Here is a 16,159-nt window from a genome sequence, read left to right on the forward strand (position 1 = left end):
AACTGATAGAAGTATTATGAAAGTTTTAAATTCTCCACTATTTATGATGAGCTTTTTTAGAGTTATATTTCTCATTTAAGATGAGCATGAGACGTTGGTGGAGACTCTAGATATGTGAAAATTTAGGGTTGTTACAGTTGGTATCAGAGCTCTAGGTTTTAGATTCTGTAGACTAGCCTACGATGTAGGCTTGGTGTCACGGCCATGCTCGTCCAAGGCGTGTTGCCCATGGCCGCATGCCCATGACAAGCCAAACCCTTTATGTCTTTTCATATTCTAGTATTTTACTTATGTATTTCTAAGAAATATGACCGTTTTAGAAATACCATGTTAGGCCTGTCAGACATGAAATGCCTCAGAATGTACTATAGGGGGATACGACTAGTTGTCAACTTCTCCCTACCCAAGGTTATATACTGTGAGTCGTTGTTATTTCTCTCTTGTTTGCTTATATAACGTCTCTTTCGAAAATCTCTCTCTGCCCTCGTTTTCTAAAACATTCTCTTAAAACCGAGGCCAGAGGCTCGAGCATACGTCACTTGGCCGTAGGCGACGCAAGAACGAATTGGCTTAGCTCACTTGTCATTGGAAAGTGAGTGTCGCACAATCGCAAGTCCGCTGCCATTAAAAGTGCGATTGTGACAGTGGTATCAGAGTTTTGTTAGCTCCATGACATAGCAAAGACCAAAAATATGTCGACGACAAAGTCGAACCCAAATCACAAGCCGACTGACTTACTTTAATAGAGGAGGAAATGTTGTTCCTCAAAGAAGTCCCTGACACCATCCGCTTCCTAGAAGCACGGGTGACAGAATTGAATGGAAAAGTCGTAGAAATGGACGCAATGGGCAACCGCCTGGATGGGTTGCCAATAGCAGAACTGATGTTTCGAGTGACCTCGCTCGAAGAAAGAGTTGCTTCTACGAGCAGCCCAAGACCGTCTGGTAGCCCCGATAGCTCTGTCGCGCACAAGGAGGGATGTGGCGAAGAGTTCGACGTGCTACAAAATACAATGATGAGTTTGTTCAATGGATTAGCTGATGAATTTAGAACAACGATCGATGACATCCAAGAAAAGATGGCCGTCATGAGCACCCGAATTGAGGTGACCATGAAAGCTGTGGAGAACGTCCACGGCTGGGCAAACTAATACAGGATCCAACAAACTGAAGTTCCTAGACCCTAGACCTTTCAAAGGGAATCAGGACGCCAAAGAGTTGGAGAACTTCATCTTTGATGTCGAACAGTACTTCAAAGCCACAACGGCTTGTACCGACGACATAAAGGTGACAGTAGCCTCGATGTATCTCATAGACGATGCCAAACTTTGGTGGCGTACGAAGGTGCAAGACATCGAGAATGGATTGTGCACCATCGACTCATGGGAAGACCTCAAGAGAGAGTTGAGAGACCAATTCTTCCCCGAAAACGTAGAACATCTAGCAATGGAAAAACTAATAGCCCTAAAGCAAACCGGAAGCATAAGGGACTATGTCAGACAGTTCTCAACCCTGATGCTAGATATCAGGGACACATTAGAGAAAGACAAGGTATTCTTCTTTATAAATGGGTTACAACCATGGGCCAAAACAAAAATACACGAGAAAAAGGTCCAAGACCTAGCTACCGCAATTTCCAGTGCCGAGAGACTCCTAGACTATGGGAACGAAGCGGATTACTAACGAAGAACAACACAGGCCCCAAACACTGGGGGCAAAACATATAAACCGTCAGGTCATCGAAATGGAAGCCCTAATAGGCCAAACAGAAGTAACGACAGACCAAGCGGGTGGACAGATAGACCTCCTCAAAACAACCAAGCGGGGACATCTCGAGGACCTTACCCTTAAAAGAACCACCCAACAACACCTTTACAATGCCTGTTGTGTAAAGGCCCCCACAGACTATCCTACTTTCCTCATCGGGCCTCTCTCAGTGCACTCTAAGTGTCCATTCAAGAGAGCAACGACACAGGAGTCGGAACGATGCCAGACAAGAAGGAAGATCAAGACAACCCCCGAATGGGCGCGCTTAAATTCTTGTCAGCCCTCCAACGGAAGGTCGACCCAAAGGAGATAATATAGAAATGGCTCATGTTCATAGATGCGACAATAAACTCTCGACCAAGCAAGAGCACGTTGATAGACTCAGGAGCGACCCACAACTTCATCGTCGATCAAGAAGCACGAAGATTGGGACTCACCGTAGAAAAGGACCCTGGAAAAATGAAAGCCGTCAACTCCGAGGCCTTGCCTAGTGTGGGAGTTTCCAAAAGAGTCCCCTTCAAATTAGGGGCTTGGACAGGAGAGTTGGACCTTGTCGTGGTTCGCATGGACGACTTCGACGTGGTACTTGGGATGGACTTCCTCCTAGAATACAAAGTTATCTCATTGCCACTGGCGAAATGCTTGGTGATCACCGACTGCAATCCCACCATAATACCTGCAAGCATCAAGCAACCAGATAATCTTAGAATGATCTCGGCCATACAATTGAAAAGAGAACTCGCACTGTAATGCCCAAAAATAAATAAAGAAATAAACAAATAAAAATAGTTAAAAAAATAAAAATAATTAATTAATTAATTAATTAATTAATTAATTAATTAATTAATTAATTAAAATTAAAAAAATATATATATTTCCCCACTTCGGCAACTGAAAGAGAAAAAAAAAATAATAATTAATTAATTAATTAATTAATTAAAATTAAAAATATATATATATTTCCCCACCTCCGCAACTGAACGAGAAAAAAAAAAAAAAAAAATGGTCAAGCTTTCAACATAGTGCAGATTTAGAGATTTTTTGTCAGTTATTACGGTAAAATTCTATCTCGATTTCCTTCTCTTTTATAGTTATGGTTATAAGAAATTAATTTAGGATCAAATCTTCTTTTATATTTTAACCGGTTAAAAAAACAAAAAAAAAAATATATTTCGCAACTGAAAGAGAGAAAAAAAAAAAAAAACAATGGTCAAGCTTTCAACATATTGCAGATTTAGAGATTTTTTTGTCAGTTATTACGGTAAAATTCTATCCCGATTTCCTTTTCTTAAATAGTTATGGTTATAAGAAATTAATTAGGATCAAATCTTCTTTTATATTTTAACCAGTTTGTAATAATCAGATCTCATATCCAATTGATTAGATTTTTGTTAGCATTTTAAGTTAGACGAAATAAGGTTATACGGTTATATTCAATAAAATTTTAGTTGGCAGATCTATAAACTAGAAGATCATAGCCAAACAATAACTTACAATTGCCTAGTAATATCTATTTACACAATTGGAAAACCTATTTACAGAATGAAAATAATGAGATAGAGAGAGAGAGGGAGATTGAGGAAAAATTTGTTGAACAGGGTTTAACAATAAAACAGTAAATATCAGAGGGCAGTGAGCTCATTTTTAAATTTTGTCTAACACGAAATATCATAATTTTACGATGACCAATGTATATTAGGGAAATAATTTTATAGAGTTCAAACTTGAAACTGATGTCATGAGCTCATATAGGTTGACTCGGATTTCAAAGGACGGAATCGAACTTTCATTAAAGATATATTTATGACAACGACTTAAGATAGCCAGATAAGTGACCTTACTATCGGCATGGTTATATTTGATGTTGACACGTGCTATGTTGTTCTGCACGTGTCATATATATTGATGTATGAATTGTCTGTGGATCGATATGCTTCCTATATGCTATGTTATGTTATAATATGTGGTTTGTATGATAATAAATATGGTATGATGTGCTCAAGGATATGTTTGAGATAGGATACGAGAAGGATGCACAAAACGAAATGTAACGATAGGAGTAAGATACGTTCATGAAACGTTAAGGTTAGGTTACATACCAGAGTGTTATGGATAAGAGAGATTGATGAAAGAATACGGTTAGGTTATGGATAGAAAGGGATAGGTTTGTGATAGATTGATAGAACGATAGCGTTAGGGTACGTTCTTGTGACGATATGACTAAGGTACGTTACGTAATGATATGTCTGTGATAGGTATAAGAACGTTAAGGCTATGGTAAGTTAGAGAACGATATGCTATGAAGTGTTTACGTTATGACTGGTTTATGATATGATACATTGTATGCTAGATTATTGTGCTTAAGTACGTAGTTATGTGAACGTGAATGTATGTTATGTATGCTTTTAGTCTGATGTGATGTGTAATGCATATAACGATACGAGGTCCTTGAATGATTATAGCATGTTTGTATGGAATATGTGAATGTGAACAGCATGAATTGTATGACATGAAACACGGTAAACTGTCTGGAACCAAACCCCGATAGAAATGTGTATGAAATGTGAAATGAAAATGAGAATGACATGAAGCCTGGAACGTGACAGGGGGGTTATGGTCATTAAAGATAAATGTAGAAATAGGGGGACCTCATGCATTGAGGAAACAACTAGATGAGTTGTTGACGACAGGATTCATCCGCCCGGCAAAGGTGCCTTATGGAGCCCCCGTACTATTTCAGAAAAAGAAGGATGGGACGTTGCGTCTGTGCATAGATTATAGAGCCTTAAATAAGATGACAGTACGCAACAAATACCCACTGCCGATAATATCCGACTTGTTTGACCAACTTTAAGGGACCAAATACTTCACGAAGTTGGACTTACGATCAGGGTACTACCAAGTACGTATTGCCAAAGGGGACAAGTCCAAGACGACGTGTGTAACAAGATATGGGGCCTTTGAGTTCCTGGTAATGCTCTTTGGCTTGACAAACGCCCCAGCTACATTTTGCATGTTAATGAACCACGTTTTCCACGAATACTTAGATCAGTTCATCGTAGTATACCTCGACGACATAGTTGTATACAGCACTACCCTAGAGGAACACAAGGTGCACCTGAAGCTAGTGTTTGACAAGCTACGGCAGAATCCATTGTACGTCAAGAAAGAAAAATGTCCCTTCGCACAAACATGTATCAACTTCCTTGGACATGTCATTAGTTGTGGACAGATCGGTATGGATAGCGATAAGATAAAAGCTATCCAAGAGTGGAAAATCCTTACTTTCGTATCTGATGTGCGATCCTTCCTAGGATTGGCAAACTACTATAGGCGTTCGTCGAAGGGTTTTCATGACGAGTCGCCCCATTAATAGAGCTCCTGAAGAAAGACCACCCTTAGTCGTGGTCAAATAAATGTCCAATGGCCTTTGAAGATCTGAAGGCAACCATGACGAGGGGTCCTGTCCTCGGGTTAGTAGATGTTACAAAGCCATTTGAAATAGAGACAGATGCTTCCGACTTTGCCCTAGGCGGTGTCCTTATTCAAGAAGGCCACCCCATCGCTTATGAAAGTTGAAAGCTCAACGATGCTGAAAGGAGATACACTGTCTCCGAAAAAGAAATGCTGGCTGTGGTCCATTGCCTACGAGTCTGGAGACAGTATCTCTTAGGATCATAGTTCGTAGTAAAGACAGATAATAGGGCCATTTGTCACTTCTTCAATCAACCAAAATTGACGGCAAAACAAGCCTGGTGGCAGGAGACGTTGGCTGAATTCGACTTCAAATTTGAATACAAGGTAGGAAAGAGTAATTAAGCAGCCAACGCACTGAGTCGGAAGGGCGAACATGCGACCCTGTGCATGTTAGCCCATATTCACTCAAGTAAGATCGATGGATCGATGCGTAACATCATCAAAGAACATTTACATAAAGACCCATCGGCCAAAGCCATCGTCGAACTAGCTAAAGCTGGGAAGACACGACAGTTTTGGGTCGAGGGAGACCTTCTAATGACTAAAGGAAACAGATTATACATCCCAAGAACGGGAGAACTGAGAAAGAAGTTCATTCACGAATGTCACGATACTTTATGGGCCGGACACCCTAGGTGGCAAAGAACATATGCCCTAATAAAAAAAGGGGTACTTTTGGCCAAATATGCGGGACGACATCATGCAGTACACCAAGACATGCCTCATCTGCCAACAGGACAAAGTCGAGAAAGCTAAAGTCTCGGGACTCTTGGAACTTCTACCTGTGCCAACAAGGCCTTGGGAAAGTGTGTCTCTGGACTTCATAACACACCTCCCAAAAGTCAGGGAGTATGATGTCATCTTGGTTATCGTAGACCGGTTCTCGAAATATGCGACGTTCGTCCCCACTCCCAAATTCTGCTCGGCTGAACTAACAGCCCAACTATTTTTCAAACACGTTGTAAAGTTATGGGGCATTCCGTCGAGCATCATCAGTGATAGGGATGGTAGATTCATTGGCACATTCTGGACTAAATTATTCACCTTCTTGGGAACGACTTTAAACATCTCCTCGAGCTATCATCCTCAAACCGATGGACAGATGGAATGGTTCAACCGCTTGCTCGAAGAATACTTATGTCACTTCGTCGACGCTCACCAGAAGAACTGGATACAACTGCTAGATGTCGCCCAATCCCGTTTCAATTGTCAAACAAGCTCGTCTACGGGAAAGAGTCCCTTCAAAATTGTAAGTGGACGACAACTAGCCTTGCCATATATTATTGATCATCCTTATGCAGGAAAAAACCCTCAAGCTCAAAACTTCACAAGAAAATGGAAGCAGACAACAGATATAGCCCGGGCATATTTAGAGAAAGCTTCCAAGCATATGATGAAGTGGGCGGACGAGAAGCGTCGCCCCCTCCAATTCCGAGCAGGAGATCAAGTCCTCATCAAGTTGAGACCAGAACAGATCAAATTTTGCAGCTGAAAGACCAGAGACTAGTTCGAAAATATGAAGGTCCGGTTGAAGTCCTTAAAAAGATCGGGGCTACCTCCTACAGAGTTGCGCTACCCATATGGATGAAAATCCACCCAGTAATTCATGTGAGCAACTTGAAGCCCTATCACCTGATCCAGACGACGACTAGCGAAATGTAATCACGAGACCGTGCATCGATCTGAAACAAAGAGACAACAAAGAAATAAAGGAGATCCTAGCCGACAGGATTAGGAAGATAGGAAGACCTGTACAGACGATTTGTGAATTCTTTGTCAAATGGAAGAATCTCCCTACGAAGGAAACCAGCTGGGAACGCGCCGAAGACCTGGACTCCGCCACCACCCACATTGCCAGGCTTGAAAGTAGTTGGTTGACAGAGACGTCAACCAATTAGGTGGGGGAGGATGTCACGGTCATGCTCGTCCAAGACGTGTTACCCATGTAGAAAATAAATTGCTCTGATACCAATTTGTAGAAAAATAAAGCCACTCCGATACCAACTTGAGAGAAAAAAACGCTCGCTCTGAATCTAACTCGTTTAGATAACTCTCACGAATCTTTAAAGAAGGTGTCGAAAGGGGAGAGACAATGAGACAAAGAAGTTCTCAAAAGGTTTTTTTTTAATTACACACTAACTCAGACAAATCTGTTGTGCTACTCTCTGTTGTTCTTTCTTGTTCTCAGTTGTTCTTTTCTCTCTATTTTCTCTGCTTTCTTGTTCTCAGTTGCTCGATAGCTCATTAACTGTGAACTTCGTCAGGTCTTTTGACTCTTCTATAGCACACACGACATTCTCGAAGTTGTCTGTTAACGACCTCAAGATTTTCTCCACAACCCGCGTCTCGGGTAACATTTCTCCGTTCCGATTTAGCTGATTTGCCACAGTCTGTACACGTGTAATGTAGTCAGATACATTTTCTAACTCCTTCATCTTCATGCTCTCCAACTCACCACGCAGAGTCTGGAGACGCACCTGCTTGACTCGGTTGGTTCCTTTGAACACCTTTTCTAGAGTGTCCCACGCTTCTTTTGAAGTAGTTGCCCTTGCAATCTTCTCAAAGCTCGACTCGTCAACAGCTCGGAACAGCATGTATAATGCTGCTTTATCCTTTAACTGTAATTCCTTTAGAGCCTTGTTTTGTGCCATCATATAACCCGTGGTATCAATCGATTCTTCAAAACCGTCTTCGACCACCTCCCATGCGTCTTGCGAACCGAGAAGAGCTTTCATTTGGATGCTCCAATTCTCGTCTTCGTCAATCGTGGTAGCGGCATTTGTCCCATCATGTTCGCCATCAGCTCTGATACCAATTTGTAGAAAATAAATTACTATGATACCAATTTGTAGAAAAATAAAGCCGCTCCGATACCAACTTGAGAGAAAAAAAACGCTCGCTCTGAATCTAACTCGTTTAGATAACTCTCATGAAACTTTAAAGGGGGTGTCGAAAGGGGAGAGACAAGGAGACAAAGAAGTTCTCAAGAGGTTTTTTTTGTATTACACACTAACTTAGACAAGTTTGCTATGCTGCTCTCTATTGTTCTTTCTTGTTCTCACTTGTTCTTTTCTTTGCTATTATATCGATAAGTGAACCACTTCTATAAGCTTTCCTAAGGCCAAAATTGGCCTTAACTACCCATAATTTTCTCACCCATTTGCTCTCCTTTCCTGAGATAATTATGCCCTTTCGACTGAATTAAAAAAAAAATTTCATTTAAGTTTATTTTCCAACAACCGATGGCCGCATGCCCATGACAAGCCAAACCCTTTATGTCTTTTCATATATCTAGTATTTTACTTTTGTATTTCTAGGAAATATGACCGTTTTAGAAATATCATGCTAGGCCGGTCAGACATGAAATGCCTTAGAATGTACTATAGGGGGATACGACTAGTTGTCAACTTCTCCCTACGCAAGGTTATATACTGTGAGTCGTTGTTATTTCTCTCTTGTTTGCTTATATAACATCTCTTTCAAAAATCTCTCTTTCGAAAATCTCTCTCTGCCCTCGTTTTCTAAAACCTTCTCTTAAAACCAAGGCTAGAGGCTCGAGCATACGTCACTTGGCCGTAGGCGACGCAATAACGAATTGGCTTAGCTCACTTGTCATTAGAAAGTGAGTGCCGCACAATCGCAAGTCCACTGCCATCAAAAGTGCGATTGTGACACTTGGCAAGCTCCATGGTCCCAACATCAATGCCCCGTCACTGTCAGGTACGCCTTGCATAAGATAAGAAAGGAGAAACATTTTAAAACTCACATGCATTTTCTTGTTAATATTGCTGAAATTATTGTATATTTTAAGTATTTAATAATGAGTATGATATGATGTATAGCATGTTGAGTGTTTACTTCTGTGGCATTATGTATTATATAATGTGTATATTGTTATTTATATATGCATAGTATTAAGGCCTTAGACTTACGCAACCTTATCTTGGTTTCTAGAACTATGCCCAGAGAACAAAGAAGAGGAAGAGGAAGAGGAAGAGGAGGAAAGGGGGCGACCCCGTCTTAGAGGAATAGGATGAGGAGTGGCAGTAGAGAGCCCACCTCGAGAAGGATCAGAGACTGGGTCGATAAAAGTTACGCCATCCCCAGTCTTACCACCAGTTGCGCTGCCACCGCTAGCGCCTCCACTACTACAAGCTGAGCCTCCACCACAAGCTGAACCTCCACCCCAACCTGCTCTGCCACCACAAGCCGCACCTGAGGCTGTACCCCCAGCGACAGGAGTAGATGCTAGTACTAAGCTAATGTGTGAGTTTATCCAAGCCCTAATTCAAACCCCGGTAACCACTCAGCAAGCCAATTTACTAGCCAGCCAATAGGCCCAGGAACTATCACATGCATGATGCGTTTTGGTACCTATTATCATGTTGAAGGGCGAGGAGACGACTTGTTTTGGTACCTACACTTACGGCGTCTCTGTTTGAGATGAGTGATTCGTTGAATCAAACTCAGTTGGAGCCTTACCACTTCTACTACCTTTGGCATTGCCTCCTAAAGTTCTAAGGGTCATAATCTAAACCTCATGCAATAATAAAATCTAGGTTACTAGGCATTCTAACCAATGTTAACCTAATTAGGTTCATAAGATATCACTGACATATGCATATAGTTCACACAAGAAGTTAGATCATACTTGCTAACTTTACTACATACATACTTGGCCGAGTCAAGGCGTAGCTTAACTTGAGTTGTAGGGGATCCAACGACCCACTTTTTGATATCAATTTGTCTAGCAGATTTAACCAACTTAAGGCTTTGGTATCAATATGCAACCATTTAACCATCCACTTTTTGAGGTTTCAAATCATCGATTAAACTGTTTAAAGGACAATAAATGTTTTCCATTTTTAAAATAGGTTAAGGAGAAAATTTAAATTACCAAAAAAATTCATACCTAAGATAAAAATATACAAAATAAGTTGTAAAATACGAAACAAGAAAAGGACACAGATTTAATGGTCTGTACAGCTACACACCTCCCACAATCAACTACCAACCTATGATCGATCTAAAAAAACAAATAATAGAAAAAATGAGTATAAAAATTATTTAGTAAACAACCTACTTATAGGCTCTCATCAAAGTCCGTTAACCAACTAATTCATTCTCAGTAGTACATCGAAGTCTGTCATACTAATGACCAACTATCACGTTTACATCTAAGGCATGTCCCGCTACTATTACTTGTCCACTCTTTACTCTATTCTTAGCAACTAGGTCTACTCCTACTAGGGTACAGTGTCCCTGGACGAATAAAGTACGTGCACCACTGTGCCGAATTTTCCAATGTCCCTACTGGTTGGAAGCATACACTCTACTTGAGAGCGAGGGTCTACATAGGTCTCTCTACACCACCTAAGCCCCTTGGATTCATAGCAATGTGGCCCTTCTGGCCACACTTGAAACAAGCTTTAGATCCGGCCATGTGCTGCTGCTTTCCACATTCATTGCATTGTGGTTTCTCATTCCATCTGGCTTGTGGTCTGTGTACCAGTGATGGAAGATTTGGCTCCATCTGTTCGTACCGTCTTTTCTGTCCTATGATAACCGTCGGCTCTCGACGTTCTCCGACCTTGGGCTCCTCCATGGCTTTTGTAGGGTGACCTCATAAGTTGTAGGGTCTATGGCATCTACAGTATAGTGGATCTTCGTGTCTAGATTGAGCCATCTTTAATTCCGTGTCCACCTACTCCGGTGCAAACCGCTTTAGTCTCATGAATTTTTCTTGCATAGAGAGTGATAGAACGTCCACTTTGTGTCAACTGGGCGAACTCCTGTTGTTTCCGTAATCGAGTATTACTCTCCCAAAAATATCTCGTTGAATTGGGACCATGATATCACCCTCTGTTAGGGGTGAGCATCTCGTGCTTATCTTCCCACCATAGTTTTGCGTCACCCTTCAGCATAAATGACGCACACGCTACCTTCTAATCATCCAAACACTTCATCAATCGAAAGATAGCCTCCATCAACTATAGCCATAGTTGTGCCACTGTTGGATCTTCTGAGACATCGTTAAGGGTACGAGGATCGTACGATTTGAAATTCCATAGTTACCTCGCTTCTCACGTAGACTACACATTGTTGGCCTGTTAGGTAGTCACCACCGGTTGCATCACGACTTGGAATGAATGTTTGCGCATAAGAAATCACAAATCTTGCATATGATAGCGACCTTATTATTGAATGAAAAATAGGTCGTTACAATATCCTTATATATATTTAGCTAATTTGAATCTCATTCATACTTCAAATATATTTTTATTTTATTTAATGTATCTAACTATTTATTTAATATATATAATATATTAAATATTAATTTGAAACATTTCAAATTAAATCTATTATCTCATTTACGTTTATTATATCTAATATATTAAATATTAATTTGAATCCTCTAAATTTTTATTTCAATTAAATTAAACTTTTTAGTGTTATTATGAGCTAGTAAAGGAACCTACACTCTTACGCATGGTAGTAATGTAATATTACACCTTCTCCGATGAAAGCTTTATATTATACAAATTCAAGCTTTCTATAACATAAAGTTCTAGATCCACCAAAGTAGTAGCTAGCAGACCTTTTTTAATTTAGTTGATCATGTATATACTAAGTAGCTAACTAGTTTAAAAAACGAGTGGCCAATTTCTAAAGAAGTTAGCATCAAATTATTTTTGTTTGATTTTGTATTCGATTCATCAAAAGTTCTTTACATAAAAGTTGTTTTAGCAATAAGAATTAATTTGAGATTTAAAACACATGATGAGAGAGTTATGATTTGGTACAATTGAGGGCAGATGGGGAGTAAATATTGAATTGATGTTGGGGTCTCTTCTGTTTGGGCTGTCTACAAAAATGACAATTGTTTTTGAGTCACTATTTTGAGACTTCCCTCTCAATTTTTATAATACATTCAAACAACAAAACTACTAAAATTTTAGCTTATACACGACAAAGAGAGGAGAGAAGAAAATAAGGAACATGTGAACGAGAAAAATGAAAAAAGATGCATAAAGGAGTTTTAGAGGACTAAGGTAGGTGGGCATATTCAGAGAGAGAAGCTATTCACAATAAAAACAGGTGGGACCTCACCTCTTCGTTTCAATTTCAGGAATCCCTTACATCTTGACCCATCAACATCACTCACCCAACTCTTTCCTCTTTTCCTTTTTTTTTTTCCCTTTGCATCTATTCATTCCAAGCAATCCCCAACCTGTCCAAAGAGGACAACATCGGCTAACGGTGGACTTAGTCTATTACAAATGGTATCAAAGTCAGACACCGGATGGTGTGCCGGGGATGGTAGGCTTCCAAGGGTGGTGGATTGTGAGTCCCACATTGGTTAGAGAAGAGAACGAAACATTCCTTATAAGGGTAAGGGTGTTTAGACATCTTTTTTGTTCTAACTTTGAATAATAACATGTTTGTTAGCCAGAATAAGTGTGTATCTACTACTATTTGACAAATTCACATGAATTTCCAAATATGGAGAAGTGTATTACCAAACAATGATTCAAGCATCACATGAAGATATTTGACAAATTCACATGAATTTCCAAATATGGAGAAGTGTATTACCAAACAATGATTCAAGCATCACATGAAGAAGACTGACACCAAAAAGATGGAATCTAAAGATAAGCTGCCAAAAGGAGTAGACAAAATTGTGTGGGTTTGTTTTCACAGAAAAATTTGACCACACTCATTATCTCAAACTGCTTTATGCATCAATGTCTAGAAACACAGACAAAATATCCATTCACTTCCAAATAAATGAAGCTGTTTTGGAGTGTTAATAATAAGAAACAAACATTTAGGACCAAAATGAAGCTGTTTTTGCCTAAACTTTTGAATATGCTGTTATAATCTTTCCAATTTGCACTAAAATAAAAGCATTCTACCCATAGTTGTTAGTTTTCCAAAACCTAAAGGATTGTTTTTATAAGATAACTAAAGAAAGTCTTAACAAATCTTGACCTTGAATGCTACCTAAAAGCTATTCTTAAGTTTAGAACACCCAACCAAAATAGCCACTCCAATCAACTCTTGTTTTCTAATCATCCCAACAACTGACATGATCCAAACATGGACTTGAGATTTGATGCAACAAACGAAAAGTTGTGTCATCTTCCTGCAGTTAATAACAAGCATGGCCATGAGGCCTAGCCTAGCTTAGCTCAAAAGGAATTCTAATTCTTCATGGACACGAAAACAAGTAATTTATGTGGACATCAGCTTACAATGTCAGTAGAATGAATTCAACATCAACCCTTCTCTTGTTGAAGGGTGCACAAAAAAGGGCGAAACAAAGACAGATGCAGTAAGAACTAATTCATATTCCATAGGGATAAATTTACAGAGGCACCATATTGGGGGCAAAATTCAGATCGGCCTTTTTCCTTCACACTAAAATGGACAAGAAGCCATTATGCCACCATGAATCTATATATAGTTGAGAAGAAGAGTTTACCTGGAAGAGACAGAATTCAAAGCTTTGGCAAATCCACTCACAGCTCCATATCCCTTTGAGCTGAATCCCAAGCAGCCAAGCAATCCTTGCCTGTAAGGCAAGTATGTCTTCTTCTTCATCTCCTCTGAGTGAGCTCTGTTAGCCGTGTAATGACGCTCATGTGGCGATGGTGGAACAACTCTCCTCTTTCCAACTCCATTTCTAGGCTTTCCACCCCCATCTTTCTTCGCCCCAACTCTTCCTTTTGCTTTCTTCCCCACTGAAGATCGATCCACCAATGGATTTATGAACTCTTGCTTAGCAACACTCTGGTTTGCCCCTCCTGATTTCTTTTCTTTCACAGGAGTGAACGATATGTTAGACCAAAATTTGGTGTTGCTTCTTCCTTCGCTTTTACTTCTGTACAGAAAATCCTTCAGAAAAATCCATCTCTTCGAGCTCCTTCCTGCAGAAGACGATCTCGAAGAACAAGCGGAAATCGAAGGAGTACTCGCCTCAGAATTCGGAGCTGTTTCTACAACCTTCTCGATTACTTCACTCTCTTCAGAATTTTCCTTCTCAGTCACAGAGCATTCCACACTGATTCCCTCTCCATTCTCGCTCTCCGTCCACTCAATCGGCGAGTTTCTGAACGGCGACATGGATCTAGTTCTCCGCCGCTGTAGTTTATCCCTCAACCTCAGATCCCTCCCTCGAACAAACTCAACGACTCCGTCCCCTTCTTCTTCATCTCCAAGCTCCAAGTCCAGCAACGGCGCCAATGGAAGCTCCAAGTGCGTCGAAAGCTTCATCGGACGTATCTTCCCGTTATGAAACAACTCATCGGCGGAGCTCATCGACGCCGTGGAACTCGAACCGCCATTAGACCCAAACCTAGCGGAGAAATCGAACTCAAACGAAGAAGACTGATTCTCCATGAAAGTAGAAGAGGAGTTGGTAGGGTTTTTGGTGATGGCAAAGTGCATAGGACTGGCCGGAGCACTGTAAAAGAAGCCGGAAATGGGGCCGCGGCAGGGGCTGGAATGAGCACTGACGTAAGGAGTGGAGGAAGCGCTATCGAAATCATCATAAAAGAGGTCGGGGTCGATGGAATCGAGACACTCGCCATAGATGGCGGTTTGAAGCTCTGTTTGGGAGAGTGTAATGGGGGATTGGGATTCCATGAATTTGGTGCTCAGTTCACAAAGCTTGAAGGAGGCTCCCTGCTAATTAACAGAAAACAATATTTATATATTATAAAAATGTGGAAGAAACTTTAAAATATAAAAAATAAATTAGAAATGTTAAAAGAGTTAGTAATTCCAAAATAGTGAAAAATAATTGGTGTGACAATAAATGTTTGCAAATTTTACAAAGATATCATGTTTTTTCTTTTTTCCTTCTTATACTAATAAGTAGTAACATGCTTGTCCAAGACGTGTTACGCGTGATCACGTGTTAGTTGTCGCAATCATACTTGTCTAAGACATGTTCTTCGGCATGCTTGTTCTGTACTCCTTTTTACTTACTTCCTACTCGAGTCATGCTATCAAAGTTGTGGTTGTTGGTTATTTACTTTAGGACTACAACTTTGCTTTCTTATAAATTAATTTCAACACATTTTCTCGTTCACAATTTCTAAACGCTTTCTCTTAAACGTAATCGAGGCTTGATTATACATCTGATTTGTCTGTGAATTATGATTTTCACACGGCTGACTTGTTCGTCGGATTAGAACAAGTGTCGTATATTCATTGTCTCGCTACTACAAGAGTGTGATTGTGACAAGTGGTATCAGAACCGAGTCGACTCCTTGACTCGTAGTAATCAAACATGTCTGCTGCAAAACAATTGGGCAAGTCCCAAGTTGACCGATTGGTAGACATTGAAAATCGATTACTCTACTTGAGTGAAGTTCTTGATGGAATGGGGCTTTTGAGGTCTCACATGAAATGGCAGATATGATCGACGAAATGGCAGGTTGACTTGAAGCAATACTTGTCTATGAATTAATAGTTAAGGTTGAAACCCTAAAAGACAATGCCACAATTGTTGACGGCTTCGAGTGTGGGGATAACTCGATGGTCTTTGTTGCCTAGATGGAAGAATGTATCAAGAGCTTAGATAATGCCCAATAATTGATTGTTCAAATGGTCTTAGAAATATTTGAAGATTTAAGAACAATCTTTGGAGTGGTTAAGGTTGAAGTGGCGGATATGAGTGTCAAGCTAAACCTCACCATGACAGCAGTGAGGAACCAAACTCAAACTAGGGGTGTGGTCCACTTCAACAAGGTGAAGGTCCCAAAACCTAAGCCCTTTGTGGAGCTTGAGACATTAAAGCTTTGGAGAACTTTATCTTTGACCTCGAGTAGTACTTTCGAGCCACAAATATCATGGCGGAAGGGGCAAAGGTCACATTCACCATAATGTATCTAGCTAATGATGCA

General features: G+C 40.2%; 2 protein-coding genes across 2 annotated transcripts; one reads left to right on the forward strand and one right to left on the reverse strand.

Moving 5' to 3' along the window:
* The first annotated feature begins 754 nt into the window (after positions 1–754).
* LOC147792823 (uncharacterized) lies at positions 755–1,682 on the forward strand. Its single transcript, XM_087123135.1, has 2 exons — positions 755–1,105; positions 1,206–1,682. The coding sequence occupies exons 1-2, from the start codon at positions 755–757 to the stop codon at positions 1,680–1,682; spliced, it is 828 nt and encodes a 275-aa protein (XP_086979261.1).
* A 10,643-nt stretch (positions 1,683–12,325) lies between these two features.
* On the reverse strand, positions 12,326–14,987 carry LOC111793735 (uncharacterized). Its single transcript, XM_023675761.2, has one exon. It carries the CDS (start codon positions 14,892–14,894, stop codon positions 13,728–13,730), a length of 1,167 nt encoding a protein of 388 aa, XP_023531529.2. The 5' UTR covers positions 14,895–14,987; the 3' UTR covers positions 12,326–13,727.
* Between the last annotated feature and the right edge of the window lie 1,172 nt (positions 14,988–16,159).

This window comes from Cucurbita pepo, chromosome 4, assembly GCF_057944985.1.
Source record: "Cucurbita pepo subsp. pepo isolate OVF chromosome 4, ASM5794498v1, whole genome shotgun sequence".
Classification (NCBI taxonomy): Eukaryota; Viridiplantae; Streptophyta; class Magnoliopsida; order Cucurbitales; family Cucurbitaceae; genus Cucurbita; species Cucurbita pepo.

What these genes read in the sequence shown, in the direction of transcription:
- LOC147792823 (XM_087123135.1), top strand. Translation starts at nt 755, where the DNA reads ATGTTGTTCCTCAAAGAAGTCCCTGACACCATCCGCTTCCTAGAAGCA. An exon ending in TCATGAGCACCCGAATTGAG is followed by an intron (nt 1,106 to 1,205) that starts GTGACCATGAAA and finishes AAAGGGAATCAG; the next exon opens with GACGCCAAAGAGTTGGAGAA.
- LOC111793735 (XM_023675761.2), bottom strand. Translation starts at nt 14,894, where the DNA reads ATGGAATCCCAATCCCCCATTACACTCTCCCAAACAGAGCTTCAAACC.